The sequence below is a fragment of the Clarias gariepinus genome, chromosome 3 (assembly GCF_024256425.1).
Source record: "Clarias gariepinus isolate MV-2021 ecotype Netherlands chromosome 3, CGAR_prim_01v2, whole genome shotgun sequence".
NCBI classification, from domain to species: Eukaryota; Metazoa; Chordata; class Actinopteri; order Siluriformes; family Clariidae; genus Clarias; species Clarias gariepinus.
In genome coordinates this window covers 3300865-3321731 of record NC_071102.1, presented here as the reverse complement: position 1 = coordinate 3321731, position 20867 = coordinate 3300865, and the positions used below count along the sequence as shown (strand labels likewise).

General features: G+C 39.9%; 1 protein-coding gene across 2 annotated transcripts in view; it reads left to right on the top strand.

Moving 5' to 3' along the window:
* Nucleotides 1-17534, top strand: part of fam189a1 (family with sequence similarity 189 member A1) — a 150031-nt gene extending 132497 nt beyond the window's left edge. For both annotated transcript variants that reach the window (XM_053491609.1, XM_053491610.1), the window contains exons 6-12: nt 629-789; nt 3114-3249; nt 12744-12822; nt 14240-14800; nt 14886-14912; nt 15059-15381; nt 16975-17534. In XM_053491609.1, the coding sequence (XP_053347584.1) occupies nt 629-789; nt 3114-3249; nt 12744-12822; nt 14240-14800; nt 14886-14912; nt 15059-15381; nt 16975-17190 (1503 nt within the window). In that variant the 3' untranslated portion in view covers nt 17191-17534. The remainder of the gene's footprint in view (nt 1-628; nt 790-3113; nt 3250-12743; nt 12823-14239; nt 14801-14885; nt 14913-15058; nt 15382-16974) is intronic.
* Nucleotides 17535-20867: the final 3333 nt, after the last annotated feature.

The following is a 20867-nucleotide window of genomic DNA, read 5'->3' as shown; positions in this document are numbered from 1 at the left end:
GATCAGTCGGCTGGCCACACGCAGTTCAGAGGAAACACCTGATAGTCTTCGGCTTTTCTGACTGAATGGTAGTAGTAGCCTTAATGTGGAGCCCCCTAGTGACGGGGAGGAATTGGACACAACTAAATTAGGGAGAAAATCAGAAAAAAAAAGATTAATCAGGACGATGTCGGGTTTTTGTGTGTAGAGTATCGTGACTGTGTTTAGCTGCTGGTGAACAAGGGATAGGTGTGTGTGTGTGTGGCTTGTTTGTCTGTGCTCAGTGCATGCACAGAAGGAGGAGAATTATCCTTTCTGATTAATAAATAAAAAAGGGACCCTTAATGTCGTTTTGTGAAGTTATAGAATTACCCCGGCTTAGTGTAGATGCAGTCTTAAGATTTATCTAATTTGGTAAAACAATAAAAATATAAAATACATTAAAACCCAGTAGGCTAGGTAAAAACTAGTTATATATCTATCTATAACAAAACTGCGTACTTTTATTTCAATTAAAATTTTGGGGGGTTTCTGATCAAATAAAAGTAACACCAACGAATGTTGTCGTGCCTGAACGTCAAAGCTGATTATGTCGACTGTGTATTTCCACAAACCTCACTGTAATATTTCTGTTAAAATTGTATTTCAGTTCATGCCTCACAGGGCGCGGGCTCTGAGCGCCGACTGCATGACCCCTCACGGCACCATCCTGCACCAGACGCTCGACTTCGACGAGTTCATCCCGCCCATCCCCCCTCCACCGTACTACCCCCCAGAGTACACCTGCACCCCCGTCCTGGAGGGGCACAGGTACGGTCACACTGAGGAACACACACTCATGCACACACACATACTGTGTATACACTGCGAAGGAATCCTACTCAAGAATTTTAGGCATAGAGATGATACACTTTGGCTCGTTTTTTTCTGAAATGCAAAACCATCAGGGTAAGTAAAGACGAACCCCCGATCCAGCAGGCCAGCCGTGATGTCACACTATCACTCCCTCAATGCTCCTTATTTAGCTGTGTGAATCTTGTTACCTTTTAGAATAATAGTAACTAAAATATATTATTATAATTCACATTTTCATGTGATGATGTTTTGGAAACTCAAATTCGAATCTTAAAGAATAAACTCTATGTACAGTCCTGTGCAAATGTTTGTGCACCCCCTTTGCAGAGACGAAAACCTGGCTAAAAAATGAGAGCTTTTCCTTAAGACTACGTTAAAAATACAAGACAGTCTGGCTCTTTGGAAGCAAAATATAAAGAAACGAAGGGGGTCAAGACTTTTGCACTTTAGAAAGTCTAAAATACAAACCAAGCTAGAGGAACATCGCGCTGTAACGTGGCTGCATTTGATGCTTCATGATGTTTCGGAAAAGCAGGTGTAATTAAAGGAAGGTGAAGCACGAAGGTGACGACCCACACTGTGAAACAGCAGTGTGTGTGTGTGTGTGTGTGTGTGTGTGTGTGTGATGAGCGGGAGTGTGTGTTGAGCGGGTGGGTGTCGGGGTCTCAGTGTGAACCCTCCATTGGGTTGGGCTGATGAGTCACTTTGGCCCGCGGTCGCGCTCACCCTGAAGCCGGGAATACAGAATAAACTGAATAATATATAAGTTATGTTTTAAAATAAAAAATCACAATCCAAATATTGATATTCTGGACCGCTGTGGGATCACAGAGACGAGCAGAAGAACTTTTTCTACCTCTGTAGTGTAAATAGTGAAAAAAAAAATCTGCAGTAAACACTGCAGTAACGGATCCCATCCTGACACGGAATTAAAAAACAGTTTTCTTTCAAAGGTACTAGATTGGTTACTAACAAAGGTAACAAAGATATTCAAAACTTTATGAGGTTAATTTGTGTAAAATCATTTTTTAAATCCCACCACATTTGTCTGTGTTTGTTGAAAATTGATTCAACTCTCATGATATCGGGTTGCCTTTAAAAATAGTGTAAGATATAAATATAAATGCCTGAAACCCAATCTAAAAAAAAAGATTCATGAGTTTTTCTGATGGTTCAGAAGGTGTTGAGTAATTTTCTGTAATAGCAGCGTGGACAGATGTTCCAGCTGCAAATCACATGGACTTTCATATGAACAATTCACCAAATCTAATACTAAAAAAAAAATAAATAAATAAATGAATAAATAAAACCTAAAAAAAAAAAAAACATGCATTATCACTGACATGGTGAAGTTTTTTATAAAGAGTTGTTTTTATTTTAATGGAAGGAGTCTCCAGTGTTAGTGCTTTATAACAGTCAAAGGTACGACACAGGACAGGTGATCATTTCTGATAACTAGGAATGTACAGATTTCATATACAGAGTCAGACCAAAAAAATGTACAGTATACACATTTAGAAAAAGAAAAACTGTTATAAATATGTGTATGGATATTCATAAATAATGTATTGCTATATGTTATATATTAATATATATGATTATATTATGATAATAATATGATAATATTATTAATATCATATACATAATACTATTTTTTTTTCCTGAAACGTTGCCTGACTCTGTATATATAATTTAAATATAAAACACAATGCTTTTTGTGCTTGGCTAAAGTTCTTGCTGTACATTTTAATTGTATTTAGTTTTTGGAGGAGATACGTATGTAAAATAAAGTTTTATTAAATAAACAAATAATTATGCAGCACAGTGGTGTCGTGGTTAGCACTGTGGCCTCACAATTCCAGGGTCCTAGTTTGATTCCCGCCTTGGTGTGTGTGTGTGTGTGTGTGTGTGTGTGTGCATGAAGTTTGCATGTTCTCCCAGTGCTTGATGGGTTTCCCCAGGGTTCTCCGGTTTCCTCCCACAGTCGGAAGACATGCAGATTAGGATGATTGGCGTTTCAAAATTGCCTGTAGTGTGTGTGTGCATCCTGTCCAGGGTGTACCCAATGTACCCTATGTACCCTTTGTACCCTGACCCCCCTGCGACCCTGTATACAGGATAATCGCTATAGAAAATAAATAAATGAAAAACAAAACTTCTGATATTAGTGTCTGTGATATGACTGTGTTTATACTTTATGGAATATAATTTTCGTTGGTGTTTTTGCTTGTTTGTTAATAAATACATACATAAATACAATCTTTTCTTCCCTTCCTCAGAGGTCTGCATCTCGACTTCCCTCACTCCCCCTTCAGTGCCATATACGGGGTTCCCATTAACAGCCCGGGCATCGTGTATCCAGCTGAGCTGCCTCCTCCGTACGAGTCGGTGGTTGGTCAGACCCCCGCCAGCCAGGTAACACACACCTTTACTTTTCTCCATAATCACGAAACTGTATCATGCTTTGTTTATTTCCTGAATATTAAAAAAAAGAATTCTAAGCCCCTTAAAGTTAGAAAACCTCCATGATACTGTACATGTGATAAATCTGTTCGTAAGCAAATCTGGAGAATTTCTTTGACTTTATAATCTGTATTTTATGAGATATAATTTAGTTTTGCTAACAGCACTCTGATGTGTAGGAGGTACAGGCTGCGTCGGGCTTCATAACTGTTCGTTACTCTGCGTGTAAACCTCAGTGTTCAGGAGCGATTGGATGTTTGTAGGGTTTATATGGAACGATTGTCGTAACCAGCAGGAGCCCTGATTTAGGAATCGAATTTCTACAGGGTCAAGGTCACAACAAGGTTAAATGTCTAAAAGAGTTTTTCTTCAATGGTGTAACAAGAAGAACAAACTTGTTTCTGGTTTAAATAACAGTGAATAAGGCCTTGTTCACATGGACGTTAAGTTTTCGGATAAACGAACGCGCTCTAAACGTCTAGACATTTATGTTGCCTTTTGTAGTGGCGATCGATTGACTTCTACACCGGCGTTCGTTTGTCTCTGTCTAACGTCAGCCTGCAGCCCAAATTGTAGTGTGTGTGTAACCTGTGGGGGCAGTGTGTTGGGAACTGGATATGAAAGCCAAGGAAGGGTTTTTTTTGTGGTTTATGAAGAAATGCGAAAATTTCCGCTTATGTTTTTCAACAATTTATTTAAGTTTATTTTGCCCTTTTCTGCATTTCCCTATGTATAGCGTGTAGGATCATGGGATATATCCGGTCCTCCGAAGCGTAAAATGAACGTGAAGAAAACACACTAGAAGCGGTTTCCTTGCGTTTTGGACGGCAAGAAAAAACGTTTTTTTTGATGCCGTATAAACGCGCAGCCGGACGAACGCACATCAGCAAAGCCCGTGTGAACACTCTCATTGACTCCTATGTGCAGAAAACACTCTGCGCCTGATCCGCACTCGCTGGACGCTACGAACGCAAAAAAAACGCTCGATTTTAACGCCTGTGTGAACAAGGCCTAAACACACATAGTGGTTCACACTCCGTTCAGTGCTCTTCTGTCTGTAGTGCTTTTTATAATCGACCTTGTCACAAAGTAGCTTTCTAAAAACATCCTTAATGAACAAACTACAAGATTATAGATTACTCAAAATTATACAAAGATAACCAAATAAATACAATAAATGATGATTTCCTTTATTAAGCCTCCTTAACCTAATACCTGGTTGTGCAACCCTTGGCGAGAACAACAGCAACCACGCGTTTGTGATAGCTGACGATGAGTCTTTCACATCGCTGTGGAGAAATTTTGGCCCGCTCTTCTTTGCAGAATTGATCCAATTCAGCCACATAAGAGGGTTTTTTGAACAAGAATAGCCTGTTTAAGGTCATGCCACAGCATCTCAATCAGATTTAAGTCCAGATTTAAGGTTTTTTTTTGGTTGTTTTTTGATTGATTCAGAGGTGTTTGGGATCATTGTCCTGCTGTATAACCCAAGTGTACTTGAGCTTGCGGTCACAAACTAATGGCTGGACGTTCTGCTACAGGATTTTCTGGTAGAGTGCTAAAATCGTGGTTTCATCAATTACGGCAAGTCGTCCAGGTCCTAAAGATGTAAAGCAACTCCAGACCATCACACTACCACCACCATGTTTCACTGTTGGTATGATGATCTTTTTATGGAACGCTGTGTTAGGTTTACGTCAAATGTTAACGAGATGCAGACCTTCTAAAAATTTTAGCTTTTGTCTCATCAGTCCACAGAATATTTGCTCAGAAGTCTTGGGGATAATCAAGATGTTTTCTGGCAAATATGAGCCGAGTCTTTGTGTTCTTTTTGGTCAGCAGTGTCTTTCGCCCTGGAACTCTACCATGGATGGCTTTTTTGCCCCCAGTCTCATTCTTATTGTTGGATCATGAACACTGACCCCAACTGAGGCGAGTGAGGCCAGCAAGTCTTTAGATGTTGTTCTGGGTTCTTTTATAAGCTCCTGGATGAGTCGTAGGCCGGCCACTTCTGAGAAGGTTCACCACTGTTCGGAGTTTTCTCCATCTGTGGATATAATGGCTCTCATTCAATTCAATTCAATTCAATTTTATTTGTATAGCGCTTTTAGCAATTTTCATTGCCGCAAAGCAGCTTTACATAGTCAAAAGAATTATTTAGGTTTGTATGAAGTGTGAGTTTGTATGGATCAAAATGGTCAGTTTGTCCCTGGTGAGCAAGCCGAGGGCGACAGTGGCAAGGAAAAACTCCCTGAGATGGTAAAAGGAAGAAACCTTGAGAGGAACCAGACTCAACAGGGAACCCATCCTCATTTGGGTAAAACAGAGAGCAGTAAATAATCTTCATTTATACAGTGTGTAGGGTGGCAGGCAGTTTAGCATAACAGTTGATGTTAATATGGAGTCCAGGTAGTTTTTGAAGACTCTAGGTAGACTTGTAGGAAGTTCCAGTCCTAAACTAACGAACTGTCAAGTCCCCAGAGAAACAGTTGCCAACACCAGTCGAGGCCAGAACCATTTTCTAGGTAGAGAGACTCATTCCCAGACACCAGACGCATCCCAGAGAGACACACGGGGCATCCATGTGACGAGATCTTCAGCCAGAAGCGGGGCACCAGGATGGGTCAGACAGGTCCGGAGGGCAGAGGGAGTCTGGATCACTGGCAGCTCAGGAACGACATGTGTAGCTCGACAGAGAGAGAGAGAAAGAGTGAAAGTGGGGACAGGAGGAGAGAGGAAAAAGAAAGAGGGGGGGAAAGAGAAGAAGAGGAGAGATGGCAGTTAGGTATGGTCACAGTCACACAATGTATAATGTGAATGTATATTAACTGTAGAGTGCAAGCAGAGACTCCGGCAGGACTAACTATGACAGCATAACTAAAAGGGAGAGCCAGAAGGAAACACAAACATGAGGGCTTCCTGAGATGTAAAGCAAACAATCACCTCACCGTCAGCAAACCTGAGTGATCAATGAGAGTGAGGAAGACAGCATCCAAACATACCAGTTCACCATAATACTCTACGTCCATGAGTCCCCCAGATCTGCTCCTTTACCTATGGAAAATCTATTTATAAAAATGCTTGGCTAAATAAATAGGTTTTTAGCCTGGACTTAAACACTGAGACTGTGTCTGAGTCCCGAACACTATTTGGAAGACTATTCCATAACTTTGGGGCTTTGTAAGAAAAAGCTCTGCCCCCAGCTGTATTTTTCATAATACGCGGTACTGACAAGCAGCCTGCATCCTTTGATCGAAGTAGGCGTGGCGGATCGTAAGACACTAGCAGTTCGCTCAGGTACTGCGGCGCGAGACCATTTAATGCTTTATATGTCAAGAGTAGTATTTTGAAATCAATGCGAAATTTCACAGGGAGCCAATGGAGTGAAGATAAGATAGGGGTGATGTGCTCATATCTTCTGGTTCTGGTGAAGACTCTCGCTGCTGCATTCTGGACTAGCTGAAGCTTATTTATGCATCTAGCTGAACAACCAGACAGTAAGGCATTACAATAGTCCAACCTAGAGGTGATAAAAGCATGAACTAGTTTTTCTGCGTCGTTTAGCGACAATAAATTTCTTATTCTGGCAATATTTCTGAGGTGAAAGAATGCTATCCTGGTAATATTATCTACATGTGCTTCAAATGAAAGGCTGGAATCAATAATCACACCAAGGTCTTTTACTGTTGCATTTGATGGAACAGAAAGGCCATCTAAAGTTACGGTGTGATCTAAAATTTTACTCCTAGCTGTATGCGATCCTATGACTAGAACTTCTGTCTTATCCGGATTTAGCAGAAGGAAGTTAATTAGCATCCAATTTCTTATGTCCTGCACACATTGCTCAATTTTAGTAAGCTGTTTTTTCTCATCAGGTTTTGCTGAGACATATAACTGTGTATCGTCAGCATAACAATGAAAATTAATACCATGCTTACGGATTATGTTGCCCAGAGGAAGCATGTAAAGGGAAAAAAGCAGTGGACCTAAAACTGAACCCTGCGGAACGCCAAACTCCACTAGAGAACATGCAGAATAATCACCATTTAAGTCTACATACTGATAACGATGGGTCAGATAGGATCTGAGCCAGGAGAGGGCTGTACCCTTAATTCCCACTACATTTTCTAATCTGTGAAGAAGAATAGCGTGATCAACAGTGTCAAAAGCTGCACTAAGGTCAAGTAATACAAGCATAGTTACACAACCCTGATCAGAGGCCAATAGAATGTCATTTACTACTTTAACGAGCGCTGTCTCTGTACTGTGATGAGGCCTAAATCCTGACTGATACAGTTCATGTATGCCATTTCTATTTATATATAAGCATAGCTGCTCCGCTACTATCTTTTCCAGGATCTTAGAGATAAAGGGGAGGTTTGATATTGGTCTGTAACTGGACAGCTGACACGGGTCGAGGTCAGGTTTCTTAATTATTGGTTTGATAACTGCTAATTTAAAAGATTTTGGAACATAACCAATGCTGAGTGAAGAATTAATTATTCTCAACAGGGGTTCTATTATTGCTGGTACTATCTGTTTAAGAAAATGTGTCGGTACAGGATCTAATATACAGGTTGATGAATTTGCAGAAGAGATGAGTGAAATTAGTTCATTCTCTTCAAGGGGAGTAAAGTATTCTAGGTTCTGGTCTGACATGGCTAGATTAACATCTGCATCAATTACATTGTTCGGTTTCAAAACCTCAATTTTATGCCTAATATTTACAATTTTATTATTAAAAAAGTTCATGAAGTCCTCACTATTGCATGATGTTGTTGTGGAGATTTCTGCAGTGGTCTTATTTCTGGTTAATTTGGCTACAGCATTAAATAAGAATCTAGGATTATTTTTGTTATTTTCTATAAGAGTGGAGAGATATGTTGATCTAGCTACACTAAGAGCTTTTCTATAGTTCAGGATGCTCTCCTTCCATGCTATTTGAAATACTAGTAATTTAGTTTGACGCCATTTACGTTCTAATTTCCGAGCGGCCTGTTTTAAAGAGCGTGTGTGATCGTTATACCAGGGAGCAAGTTTTTAAGTTTTTAAGTTCTCATCATGGTTCACTGGAGTCCCAAAGCCTTAGGAATGGCCTTGTAACCCTTTCCAGACTGATACATGGTAATTACTTAGTTTCTCATCTGTTCTTGAATTTCTTTGTGATCTGTTGCTTCTCGAGATCTTTTATCGTGCTTCACTTCGTCAGACAGGTTGTATTTAGTGAGTTAAGGATGATCAGTATAAGCAGACTGTGATTAAAGGTCTTTATAATTACAGCAGCAGCTCAGAATTGTCGCGAATTGAATGTAATTGCAATGAGAGCACAGAGAGCGGTTCATCCTAAAAGGCTAGAGGTAAGGAAACGATTTGAAGGAGAAAAGATTCAATTATCAGCGTACGTGCATACGTGTGTGTGTGTAAAAGACAAAGAGAGATTGGAGCCTGTGATAAACCGCGATCATTAAGGACACTAGGAGATTTCCCTCTGCAGTTGACCTCATTCACTGCTGACCTCCAAAGACCTGATCTTCGAGAGCGTCAGGATTCACTGCACATAAAAACGGCTGATGACAGTTTCATTTGCGCGAGGGCCGCGGACACGACACGAACCCTCCAAATGGCAATAGATCAGCGGTTTTCTTTTATTATCATTTCGTTTTTGTTCACGTAGGCATTCCTACGCTCCTAATGCGGTTTACGAGGTCGCCGTCCTGGGGATTCGCCATCCTCCGATAGCGTTAGACCTTTTCAATTACTCTCATTCATCTGCGCTGAGCCGCACTGAAGAGCTCTTCTCATGCACTCATGGCTGGGTGGAAAAATAAATGTAAAAAAATAAATCTGAGTGGCTTTTGCGGTGAGGTATAATTTGTGGAGGAGCTTCGCTGAAGCTGAGCAGTCGGGAAGAATTCCACGGCGTTAATAAATTTTTTTTTTTTTTTTTAAGCATAATAATTTGTTTGATTTGCTCCTGGCGGATACAGTATCGACTAAAGACAGCAAGAAAGAAGTGTTGTGTGTGACTGGTGATTAAACACAGCACATTCTTTTCCTTTTTATCATTGAGGCCTTTTTAAGAATCCAGACAGGAATATTGATTTACACACTGCTGTCTGTTCTAAATATAAACATGATTTTAAATTGACACTGGGATTTTTTATGGGCGCAGTTACGACCGATTTCCCTCCACAGCTCCCTGTTTGCCGGTCGGATGCGGGATAGAGAAACCTGCTGGATTAATTACACCTACTTTATGTCATCATGAACATATTTTCTTCTACACCAACACTGTAAGACCTTCATCACTCTTCTGCTTGAAGGAGCAAAAGGGAGAAAAAGGGAGAAATCCACTCTGCACAGTACGATAATGTACAATATTAAATTTATGCATTTTTACAGTATTGTAAAATATTACCTATTGTGATGATCCATAGCAGCTGAGATTTATTGTTGTGTGTATTTACAGGATTTTGCGGAAGCCACCAGTTGTTGCTGGAACAAACTAGGAATTTTTCTTATTAATTGCTTTGTTTTTTATTGAATGATTTTCCAGCATGCAAAGCTTGCAGATTGTGTGACCTTAGGTTTAACAGGTTTCACATACTGAACTCTAACCTCACACACACTCTCTATACCGCTCTATCCTATAAAGGGACTGGAGCCGGACTGTGTCAGGGTCCACTTTGGACGGGGTACCAATCCATCATAGGGCACAAGCACACATTCTCAAACAAACTCAGAGCAATTTGGAAATATATGTGTGTGTGTGTGTGTGTGTGTGTGTATTAGATACTTTATTGATCCCAAAGGAAATTCCATATATATATATTAACATATTGCTTGATGGTTTGTCTGGCGGTGATGCCCGAGGTGGTTCAGCGGATAAGGCTTTGGGTTACTGATCAGAAGGTTACGGGTTCAAGTTCCAGCACTCTCACCATCATGGCTGAGTCTGCGTTCTTACTCTAACTTCCAAACAATCTGGGGGATCCAAAGAAAATAATTTCCCTGTTCTGTAATGTACAGCATATCTGACAAAATAAAGGCTTCATCTTTGCACAAAGTGCTCCAGATAACCTTTTTTGTTTCTGCAGAAAGAAACCTCCTGAGTGAAGAAAGCCATAAAGAAAAAAAGACAAACGCAAAAAGAAGCACTTTAATGGCTGCTGGAAAGTGGGTCTGTGGTGTGTTAGTCTCTGAGTGCTCAAGGGTTCATACAGGAGGAAAAAGCAGCAGGCGTATGGAGCACGGCGCTGTCACCAGCCCACTGTGTCTCTATTCACACTGATGACTGGTGACAGTTGTCATTTTCCGTTTGAAGAGAAATCATTTATATCAGTCCGTTCACCAAACCAGAAACTCCGCAGAGCTGATGCACAGTGAATGATGCTCCAATGCAGAAATCAGCCGATCCTTCCCGAGGCCTGTTTAATGACAAGTTTGGCTAATGACACGTAAAGTCGTGCACTTTCATTAATTTCACGTTGTTTACTTGATCAGTGCTTCGCATCTGGTTGAAGCAGCCACGTTTATCTTTGCGCCCAGTATTCCGAAACCGATCAGCTAGTCAGAGCAAACGGCCAAAACATGGCATTGGAGCTAAAAAGTGTCTCACCCGGGTGAAAAAGTGGATTTTCAGATAGGATCATATAACAGCATTTTTCATTATACTTAATGCTTCTTCTGATCCAGGCTTTTTTTTTTTGTAAATACGCATAACAGTTATATTTTTATCAGATAAAAAAAAACATATTTGCTAAATACATTTCATTTCATGCCCTTTTATGTCCGTGGTGTCTGTTACTTTTTTTTATTTAAATCTTTCAATGGTCTCAACTGTCAGATGAAACTTGGACAATTTAGATTTCACAAGAAAAAAATAAACCTGAAAAGGTGTATAAATCTAAAACTGAAAAAGATTTAAGATATTGCAACTCGAATTTGACATGGTTACGGACACTACAGATACAGAATACATACAATACAGAAGGCGCATATAAAATCATCTCCCCAAAACAGTTGAAGTTAGCAAGTGAAATTTTTTTAGGGAAGCACGATCGGTCACTTGCATGTTGCATAAACTTCAGAAGTAGCATAAAGCATAGTGTAACATAAAACAATTAAATCCATGCAGTGAGAACACACAACCCCTATTTTAATTCTAAAATTAAAAAACACGAGAGTGTACGACTTCACAAGGACCTGGAAATGAGACCCGCAACACACACACAATGCGGGACGGGACTCAAAAGACGTGTCCTTCACTATGAGCAGGGAATAGAGCCCACACACACACACACACACACAATATCATCACCAACCTGATGTGTCATTACTCTCTTAAGTGCTTGTGCAATGATCTGTGAAGCTATTGTCATTTTCTTTTCTTTTTTTTTTTTAATAAAAAATCCAGACACTGAAAAAGACCAGAGTTCAAGGCGACTATTTATACACTAAACTGGAGCTCTGCATCGTCACATATGAAACGTTCTCGCTCAGGTTCTATGTAGGACCCTGTAACAAATTGTTTCCCCATATAAAAGTGTGTGTGTGTGTGTGTGTGTAATAAATGTGTCTGGATTGGAATATTACATTGGTATGAAAGGGAAGAGCGCCCCCTGTTGATGCAGCTTTGTGAGCATGATGCCAGGTTGCCAGATGCCAGTATTTTCAGGAGGAGGTGTTTTTCTTCTGGCTTGTCTTCCTTCTCCACCTCCTCCTCCTCCTCCAACATATGTTCTCCAGGTTCTCCTAAAAGCCTGAAGGAAGAATCAGCACACAAACAGATTTCATATGTTCGATATGTTGTAAACGTTTATGCCGCGTTTGTTACGCGTGGTGTTGTTGGAGGCTTCTACAGGAACGTTGTGTCGATAAGCATGAAACCAAGTCTTACACGCCTAAACATGATACATATTCCACATTACAGGAGAAGGGATTAAAGTTCACGTCATATTCAAAGCAAACTCAGATTTTATTTGTCACATACGTGACCATACACCATACAACATGTAGTCAAATTTGCAAACAGTAAAATAGAATAAGTAGAAAATAAGGATGCTACATGACGGCCGATTTATTACTAATATGACATCGTGAGTGCTTTGATTTGTTTTGTTTTTTTATTTACTAAACATAGGGGTTTCGAGTGAAGAATTTATTCACTGCGACGTCACCCCTTGCTGCTGCTGTGCCACAAGTTGCACGACTCAAAATCGCAAAAGCTTCATGTTTATTCAGATGAATTTGCACATTTACACTTCCATTTGAGATCGTGTTTCTCATAACGCAAGATGTGATTTTTGTACCTTGACATCATTAACACCTTCAGATCCATTTGATTGTTGATGAAATTCTACTCAAGGTTGACGACAGATCACCTCACTCACTCTTCTTATGCACATGAGTGTAATGTGAAGTTTTGTGTTGTTTGCTCGACGCAGGGCACCACCAGTTTGGACCAGCAGGCCACCGAGTCCAGTGTGTGTGAGCGGAACACGACCACCGGCCTCAGCACTCAGGGTGAGAATTAATCACAGTTAACTTTAAGGGGTTCCTTAAAGAGGGGTTACTTAAGAGTGCTAAGACACTTCATTCATCCATCCATCCATCCATTCAGGAACCTCTGTTGTCCAATTAGGGTATATGGAAGCCAGTGTTGATTACTGTTTTATTTATTCCCTTTAAAGAACCGTGGTGGGAGAATTTGGGGGCTAATTTTGTTTTGAACTGTGGGAGGAAACCAGAGTACCCGGAGGAAACCCACCAAGTACTGGGAGAACATGCAAACTCCATGCACACAGACCCGAGGTGGGAATCGAACCCAGACACTGGAGAGGCTATTACTAAGCCACCATGCCACTATGGGGAAGTGGTGGGTCAGTGAGTTAAGGCTCGGGGTTACTGATCGGAAGGTCAGCGGTTTGAGCCTCAGGTTGACGCTGTTGGGCCTAGAGCAAGGCCCTTAACCCTGTCTGCTTCATGGGTCCTTATATTGTTTAATCCTGCGCTCTGACACCAGCCTACTAACAAGAAGCTGGGATATGCACAGAATAAAGAGTTTTACTGTGACGAATAAATCACATAATCACTTTTTCCTTCATTTATCCCATTATTTGGCTCAAACATCAGGGCTTTGAGGTTTTTTTTTTTCAATAATTAGCATACTTTGACTTTAAAAACACAACCCTGGCAACCCCCTATATTATCTCTATACGAACAGATCTATATTACCAGGTATATAGTTTTTAGATATGGTTCTATTTATCCAAAATGTCCTACCCGTCTCCTTTTCCTTAGAACCCAAACACATGCATTATAGTGATGGGAAGTTTGGATCATTTTAGTGACTGGGTCCTTAAAAACGTGTTCATCAAAATGTTCGATTCTTTTTTCGAGTCATTTAGTTCATTACGTTCCTTTGTTCAGAAATAAAATAGTGTTACAATTATAATAAACAGACCCCCAACACATCTACATACAGACATTTCAACTATAGTTCCAGTAATGGAAACATTACAATGCAGCTAAGGACATATTATGATAAACAGAATGAGCAGCTCACCTCTCATATCTTCTGGTCCGAATCATCCGCTCTTTTGTCACGTGACTCTCATAGACGCCTTACACAGGAAACAGAATTGAGCGGTTCTTCTCACGAGTCTTCTACTCCGAGTTGTTTTTCACATGACAAAAGAGTGAATGATTCAAACTAGAAGACTCGAGAGGTCACTACTCATTTCTGTTTCCTGTACATAACCCACGGAGGTTTTGCGATGCTTCGCGCATGCGCGCCAAGTAGAAAAAGAGTGTCTCACTCTCCGACACTACTCATTCTTCTGAATCACGTTAAAAACTCGTTGATAAAGAACGAATCGTTCATGAATGACCCATCACTAATGCATTATCCCTTTCTCCTTGTTTTTTATTATCTTCCCAGCGTCAGTGGACAGCGTATCCGAATCAGCAGACGTCCCTGACCAGAGTTGTTCCTCAGACGATCTGTGCTCTCTGGAGGTCCAGGGCTCCGATTTATCCCCGTACACTACCCTTTGTACCAGCTGCACCAGCCCGGAGCACAGCACTCGCTCTAACACTCGCTCTCACCTCACTAACCTGGACCACAGCGAGTCCTCGGCCACACACGACTCCGTCACGCGCTCCCTCGAGAACGTCGTGGCGTTGCCTGAGAGGGACGAGAGCTCCATAACCACCCAGCCTTCGCCTGAGTCACGAGAGTGCGTCGGGATGAAGCTAACGCTCCCTGTTCCTCCAGTACCCGAGGTCCAGCCTTGTGCCTCCGACTCTGGCCCTTTACCGTCTCCTTCGGGGCGACCGCGGGCCACTCGGTTATGCTTCAGCGTCTGGTCGCCTTCTTCCACCTCGGTGCCACATCCCTCTTCTACCTCAGCACGCACGCTCCGAGCCAGGCGCTACCGCAAGCTAGCGAGGATCGTGCGGTCCACCAGCGACCCTATCTCCTGTAACTCTGTGCACAGACGTATGTCTGCTTTTTTTCTCTCTCTGTCTCTGTTTAAATTAAGTGTAAATTTTTTTCTTTATTAATGCATTGTCTGCGTTTGTAGCCGACAGCTGTGGATGTACTTCTGCAGGTAAGACATCATCACCAGGGACTTGTGGGTGGAGCTAAAAATTGCGTGGGATCATTACATCGTGAACTTTCCAAGTTATATTTTGTCGCACTATCGTGCGTTATGTGAATGTAAAGAGAGTTATAGCTGATTTTTCATCTGTACAGCGCTCATGGAGCTTTCAGGGGGTACGGCATCCCAGTGTGCCAAACACAACGGGCGTACATCGAAGAAGCAGAGGGATTGCGGGAAAGCAGATCTCCGCCTGAAAAGCCGCACTCTGCACCCCGCCTCCAGCGAGCGCCCTCATTCGCTAGCAGACCTTCAGACCTACAAAGACACTAAGATCCTGGTGGCGCGCTTCCTGGAGCACTCCAGCTGCAGTCTGCCTCCCGAAGTGCAGCAGGTGGTCAACAGCATCAAGTGCGTCATCAAATCGGACGAGAAGCACATGGAGGAGGCCATGTTCAGCGCCAGTATTCTTGATCAGGTGAGGGGTGAAAGTTATTCAAAGTAACACTTGTGTTGTTTTTCTGTAGGAAACAATGATGTCATGAAGCAGTCACCCTGAACCTTTCTTTTCTATAACAGAACATCCTAAGTGTTTTGTTCCTATTAAGATTGAATCCTGGGTGATGATGTAGCTTCTCACAGCCGGAGGCTCTCTCAAAGGGGTGGGATGGGAGGCACTTAGCCCTCGCACATCAATCAAGGCTCTAAGCCAATCACAGGCATCTGTGAGGTCACGTAAACGTGATCGTCTTCCTCCTCCCTGATTGGAAGATAGGGACGTGCCCTAATGATGAGTGGAAATTGGGTACGACTAAATTATATAAATTAAAAATATATACATAACAACAAAAAGACACTTTATACATTTTATCCTTTTGTGGTTATATTTAACGTCCATGAAACAAGTTCCAATGTGAACGCTGTAACTATAAAAACAATAACATTTTACAACAAGCGCAAAAATACCATATAAACCTGTCAGAGACACTGTTACACAAAACAAAAATTAATCAACCCCTTTTGACCAATCAGAATCCAGAACTCAGCAACTCCCTTCTATTACCTTGTTCAACTATTTAAAATATAAAAAAAAAATACAGTTTTGATCTTCATGGCTGTGTGCACAAAACAAAACTATTTGATTTTCTAATGTGACCTCATATAAGAAAAGCCCCCCATCCCCCGGCTGTTTGCTCAGCTCTGCTGTATTGTGGTGGGCGTGTAACTCATCTACATGGACACTGAAACGGCACATTTGGAGGAGGAGTGAAATAAAAAGAGTTATGAAGCTGTGTATTTCAGCTTGAGCTTTAGGACACACACTTTGGGGAGCTCTGTGTGGGACACCTGCATTAACTTAGTAAAATATAGGACCTTTAAAGCTGGTCACGATCTTACGTCTCTGAAGTTAACTAAAAATGTCGTATTGCTGTAGCTGCTACTGTAGTTTTCACGTGCAAATGTAACAAATGAATGGAAAATCCTTAAAATGAAAAAAATGTTATGTTAATAAAGAAGATTAAAAAAGCATGATTGATTTTTTTCAAATAACCGATGAAGTGTAAGAGTACGTTTAGAGACATATCTAAATATAAGCGTGGCTCCAGAGGAGCTTGTGCGCTGTTTGGACAGATAAAGAAAGAAACGTTTTCCTTGACTTAATTAAGGACAGCGACATCAAACCACAACCCTGACGAAGATAAAGCGTTTACTAATTTAGCGTTCTTTTCTCTCCGTACACAGATGGAAAACAGCTGCGCACAGCTGTGGGTAATCACTTTTATGTCATTTTTAATATGTTTGCATGACTGCAGTTGATGAAAACAGATTCATTTTTTTTTCTTTCGCTGACTTTTCAGAAATTTGGTTTAAAGTAAAAGTTTGAAAATGTTTGAATGAGTGAGTGTTGGTGTCCCACATGTCCGACTTTTGACCTTCAGCCGAAAGACTTTTATGTTCTGATTTTTTTAACACTAGCAATCTAAAATGCTTGATTAGATCAGGAAATGAAAAGTAGCCTGACTAGAGATCTTCTGCTCTGAGTCATTTGTTAAACTCTTTAATCTCCCAGGTGATGTCACACTCGCAGCCAATCACAAGCAGCCTCAGAAAACCAACTCACGATGATCTGCATCTACAGAGCTGTGGGGCGCTGAGTTCCCCGTCCCTGCGCCGGTGTAACAAACCTCAGGAATCAGGCCTAATGGATGTTAGTGTCGACACTGGTCACGACCTCCCTCAACGACCCAAAAGCCTCATCAGTGTGTGCAGGGAAACCATCCTCTGACCTCTGACCTTTCTCTGTGGATCACAGGACTCCTCCCACTCATAAACTATCGTGCCAAGGCTCATCAGCAGGAACAGTAGCACTCAAAATGCATCAAATCATTTAAATAAAAAATAAAAAAAACACAACATAAAAGAATGTTCATCTCAAGGGTTTTTTCTTTATTTATTTTGTCTGAGCATCAAAAATTTTGCAAGTTGGGGATCTGCGATATGAGGTTTCGTATGTGATAAATCAGACTCTTAGCAAAACTAAGATGAGGTCCTAATGAGGACGGGATTTTGTTGTTTGGTGTAAGACCATGGAGAAAAAAAACTCCATGTTGTTGGATTACATAACTTACCTCAGTGTCATATTCTTTTCAGTGTTATGAATAAAAAATACAAGTTTGTAGTGTTGTGTTTGGTTTTTTATTATTGCTTGCAATCAGGTTTGGTTACATCACACTTATTATGTAAAATTTGACTGGTTGCATAAGCTTAGATTCCCAAAAACCAATTAATAATTAACATTTATCTCAAATACTTATCAATGATTATCCTTTACCCCCACTACCAATCACTTAACATTATTTATCCTAACTACCAATCACTGATCGTCATTTATCCCCACTACCAATCACTGATCATTATTTATCATCCACTACCAATCACTAATAATCATTTATCCCCACTACCAATCACTGATCATCATTTATCCCCACTGCCGATCACTTAACATTATTTATCCCAACTACCAATCACTGACCGTCATTTATCCACACTACCAATCACTGATCGTCATTTATCCCCACTACCAATCACTGATCGTCATTTATCCCCACTACCAATCACTGACCGTCATTTATCCACACTACCAATCACTGACCGTCATTTATCCACACTACCAATCACTGATCGTCATTTATCCCCACTACCAATCACTGATCGTCATTTATCCCCACTACCAATCACTGATCGTCATTTATCCCAACTACCAATCACTGACCGTCATTTATCCACACTACCAATCACTGATCGTCATTTATCCCCACTACCAATCACTGATCGTCATTTATCCCCACTACCAATCACTGACCGTCATTTATCCCCACTACCAATCACTGATCGTCATTTATCCCCACTACCAATCACTGATCGTCATTTATCCCCACTACCAATCACTGATCGTGATTTATCCCCACTACCAATCACTGATCGTCATTTATCCCCACTACCAATCACTGACCGTCATTTATCCACACTACCAATCACTGATCGTCATTTATCCCCACTACCAATCACTGATCGTCATTTATCCCCACTACCAATCACTGATCGTCATTTATCCCCACTACCAATCACTGATCGTCATTTATCCACACTACCAATCACTGATCGTCATTTATCCCCACTACCAATCACTGATCGTCATTTATCCCCACTACCAATCACTGATCGTCATTTATCCCCACTACCAATCACTGATCGTCATTTATCCCCACTACCAATCACTGATCGTCATTTATCCACACTACCAATCACTGATCGTCATTGATCCCCACTACCAATCACTGATCGTCATTTATCCCCACTACCAATCACTGATCGTCATTGATCCCCACTACCAATCACTGATCGTCATTTATCCCCACTACCAATCACTGATTGTCATTTATCCCCACTACCAATCACTGATCGTCATTGATCCCCACTACCAATCACTGATCGTCATTTATCCCAACTACTCATTGTTGGACATCATTTATCTCAAATACATACCAATGATCATAATTCTTTGCTCTTATTGGTGAGGTTTAAACTAATTTCCTCTTTATTTTTTTTTTAAATGGAAATTACTGTTTAGCCATTTAAATACATTTACAAATATTGTTTGTGGTGCCTTGAATAACTTCTGTCTATAACAAATATCTTCTAACTGCTTTTTACAATATCTTGCTAAATCAGCTGATGTTACCAATTAAATAAATAAATAAATAATAATAATAATAATAATAATAATAATTCTTATTTCATCTTATACTCTGCTAGGTTTGCCTACTGTTAAAAACATCTATGAGAAAACAATAAATCTAAACTCAGCGGATGAAATCCTACCCATGCTGACCTGTGAAGTGTGAGCTAAGCTAACTTGTAGCAGTCAACTGTCCAGCTAGTTAACATACCAAATATTTGTGATGAACAAAAATACAATATTTCATCATAATGTTATATATTTTTTTTACATGTTCGACTGTAGTTATATAAATTACAGTGAACATGATGCAAATCTAAACACTGGGACAGAAATCTCACTGATATCGCTGTAACAAGAGTTAGCTAGCCTGTACGCTCTTAACTGACTTAGCAAGAGTTTGTTTTGGAAAATAATCTCTATGGTAAAGGTATACACAGTTATAAAGTTATACACAGTAAAAAAAAATTAAATATAGAAAGCTCAAATGTTTTATTTACTTTTTAATTTGCTTTGCTAGCAGTTAGCTGGCTTACTCAGTATAATGTGATGTGAAAATATCATTAAAATAAGTATGATATGCAAGAATTTTATTAATATTTATGATTTCATAAATATGAAGTAGCATTTACTTTTACATGCTAACCACATGCCATCGTGTTCAATAAAATCCCTTAAAATTTTCCATATATGTATTTTACCAGCATTATAAAACAGAATGTGAAATTAAATATGTGTCCAGAAGGTGGCAGCAGAGCGCTTGTTAAATCTGTGACATGGCATTTGAGTCAGGAAATTAATTTCAGACAATATTTTAGGAAGAATATGGTTTGCACGGTGTATATTTCTAAAGGCGTAAACCAAAGGCGACAATGGCAAAGGAAGAGATGACATGAGAAGGAATATTTAAAGGTAATCTAATTTCCTTTAAAAATGAAAATGAATTTTTTTTAAGTGATAGTGTGATTATAAAAGTCTGTACAGGTGTAAAGACAAGCATCAGTAAACTGAAAAGATGATCAGTATAAGTAAAGTGAGCATAATAATGCATAATGCAATTTATAATTTTTTTTTGCTTTGTGAAATATATTACAAGCAAAGTTTATTTAATTGAATATATGTCATTTCCCCCTCGATCACACAGAGGTCGAGTCATATATAAATTACATTTAGTACTTTGTTCTTCACCTCCGACTTTAATTCTTTGTCACATATAGCTCAAAATCCATGCTCAGTTAGTTAACCAAAAAAGATTTGTGTCATATTTGTGATTTTTTATTTTTATTTGATTTGATGTTAACAAAAAGAAGATTGGAAAAAAGAAGTTAAAAAAAGGTTAGAGTAAATGATCCATATTGTAAATATAGTTATAATTAGGATCTAAGGTAATATTACTTATAGTCATGCTTCTTTATTTACTTGTGCTGGTTTAAATTTGTAATTTACATGAAACCAGATCATAAATAACTCTAGATTTTATAATAAACTTTATAGACACCTGGCCTATGGGTTATTCTACAGAAAAGGTGGGATTTGTGTCACAAAAATCTCCTGAAATGTATTGAGAGTCCCCAATCTCTCACATCTACTGTAGAACGTCTTCTTCAAGTTTAAGAACTTATTTTTAAACATTATGAATCTACAAATAAAAAAATAGTGTTCAATTATGTCAAAATCAATTGATTATTAGATGTAGTTAGTTTTTATGGCAAATTTTTAACAAT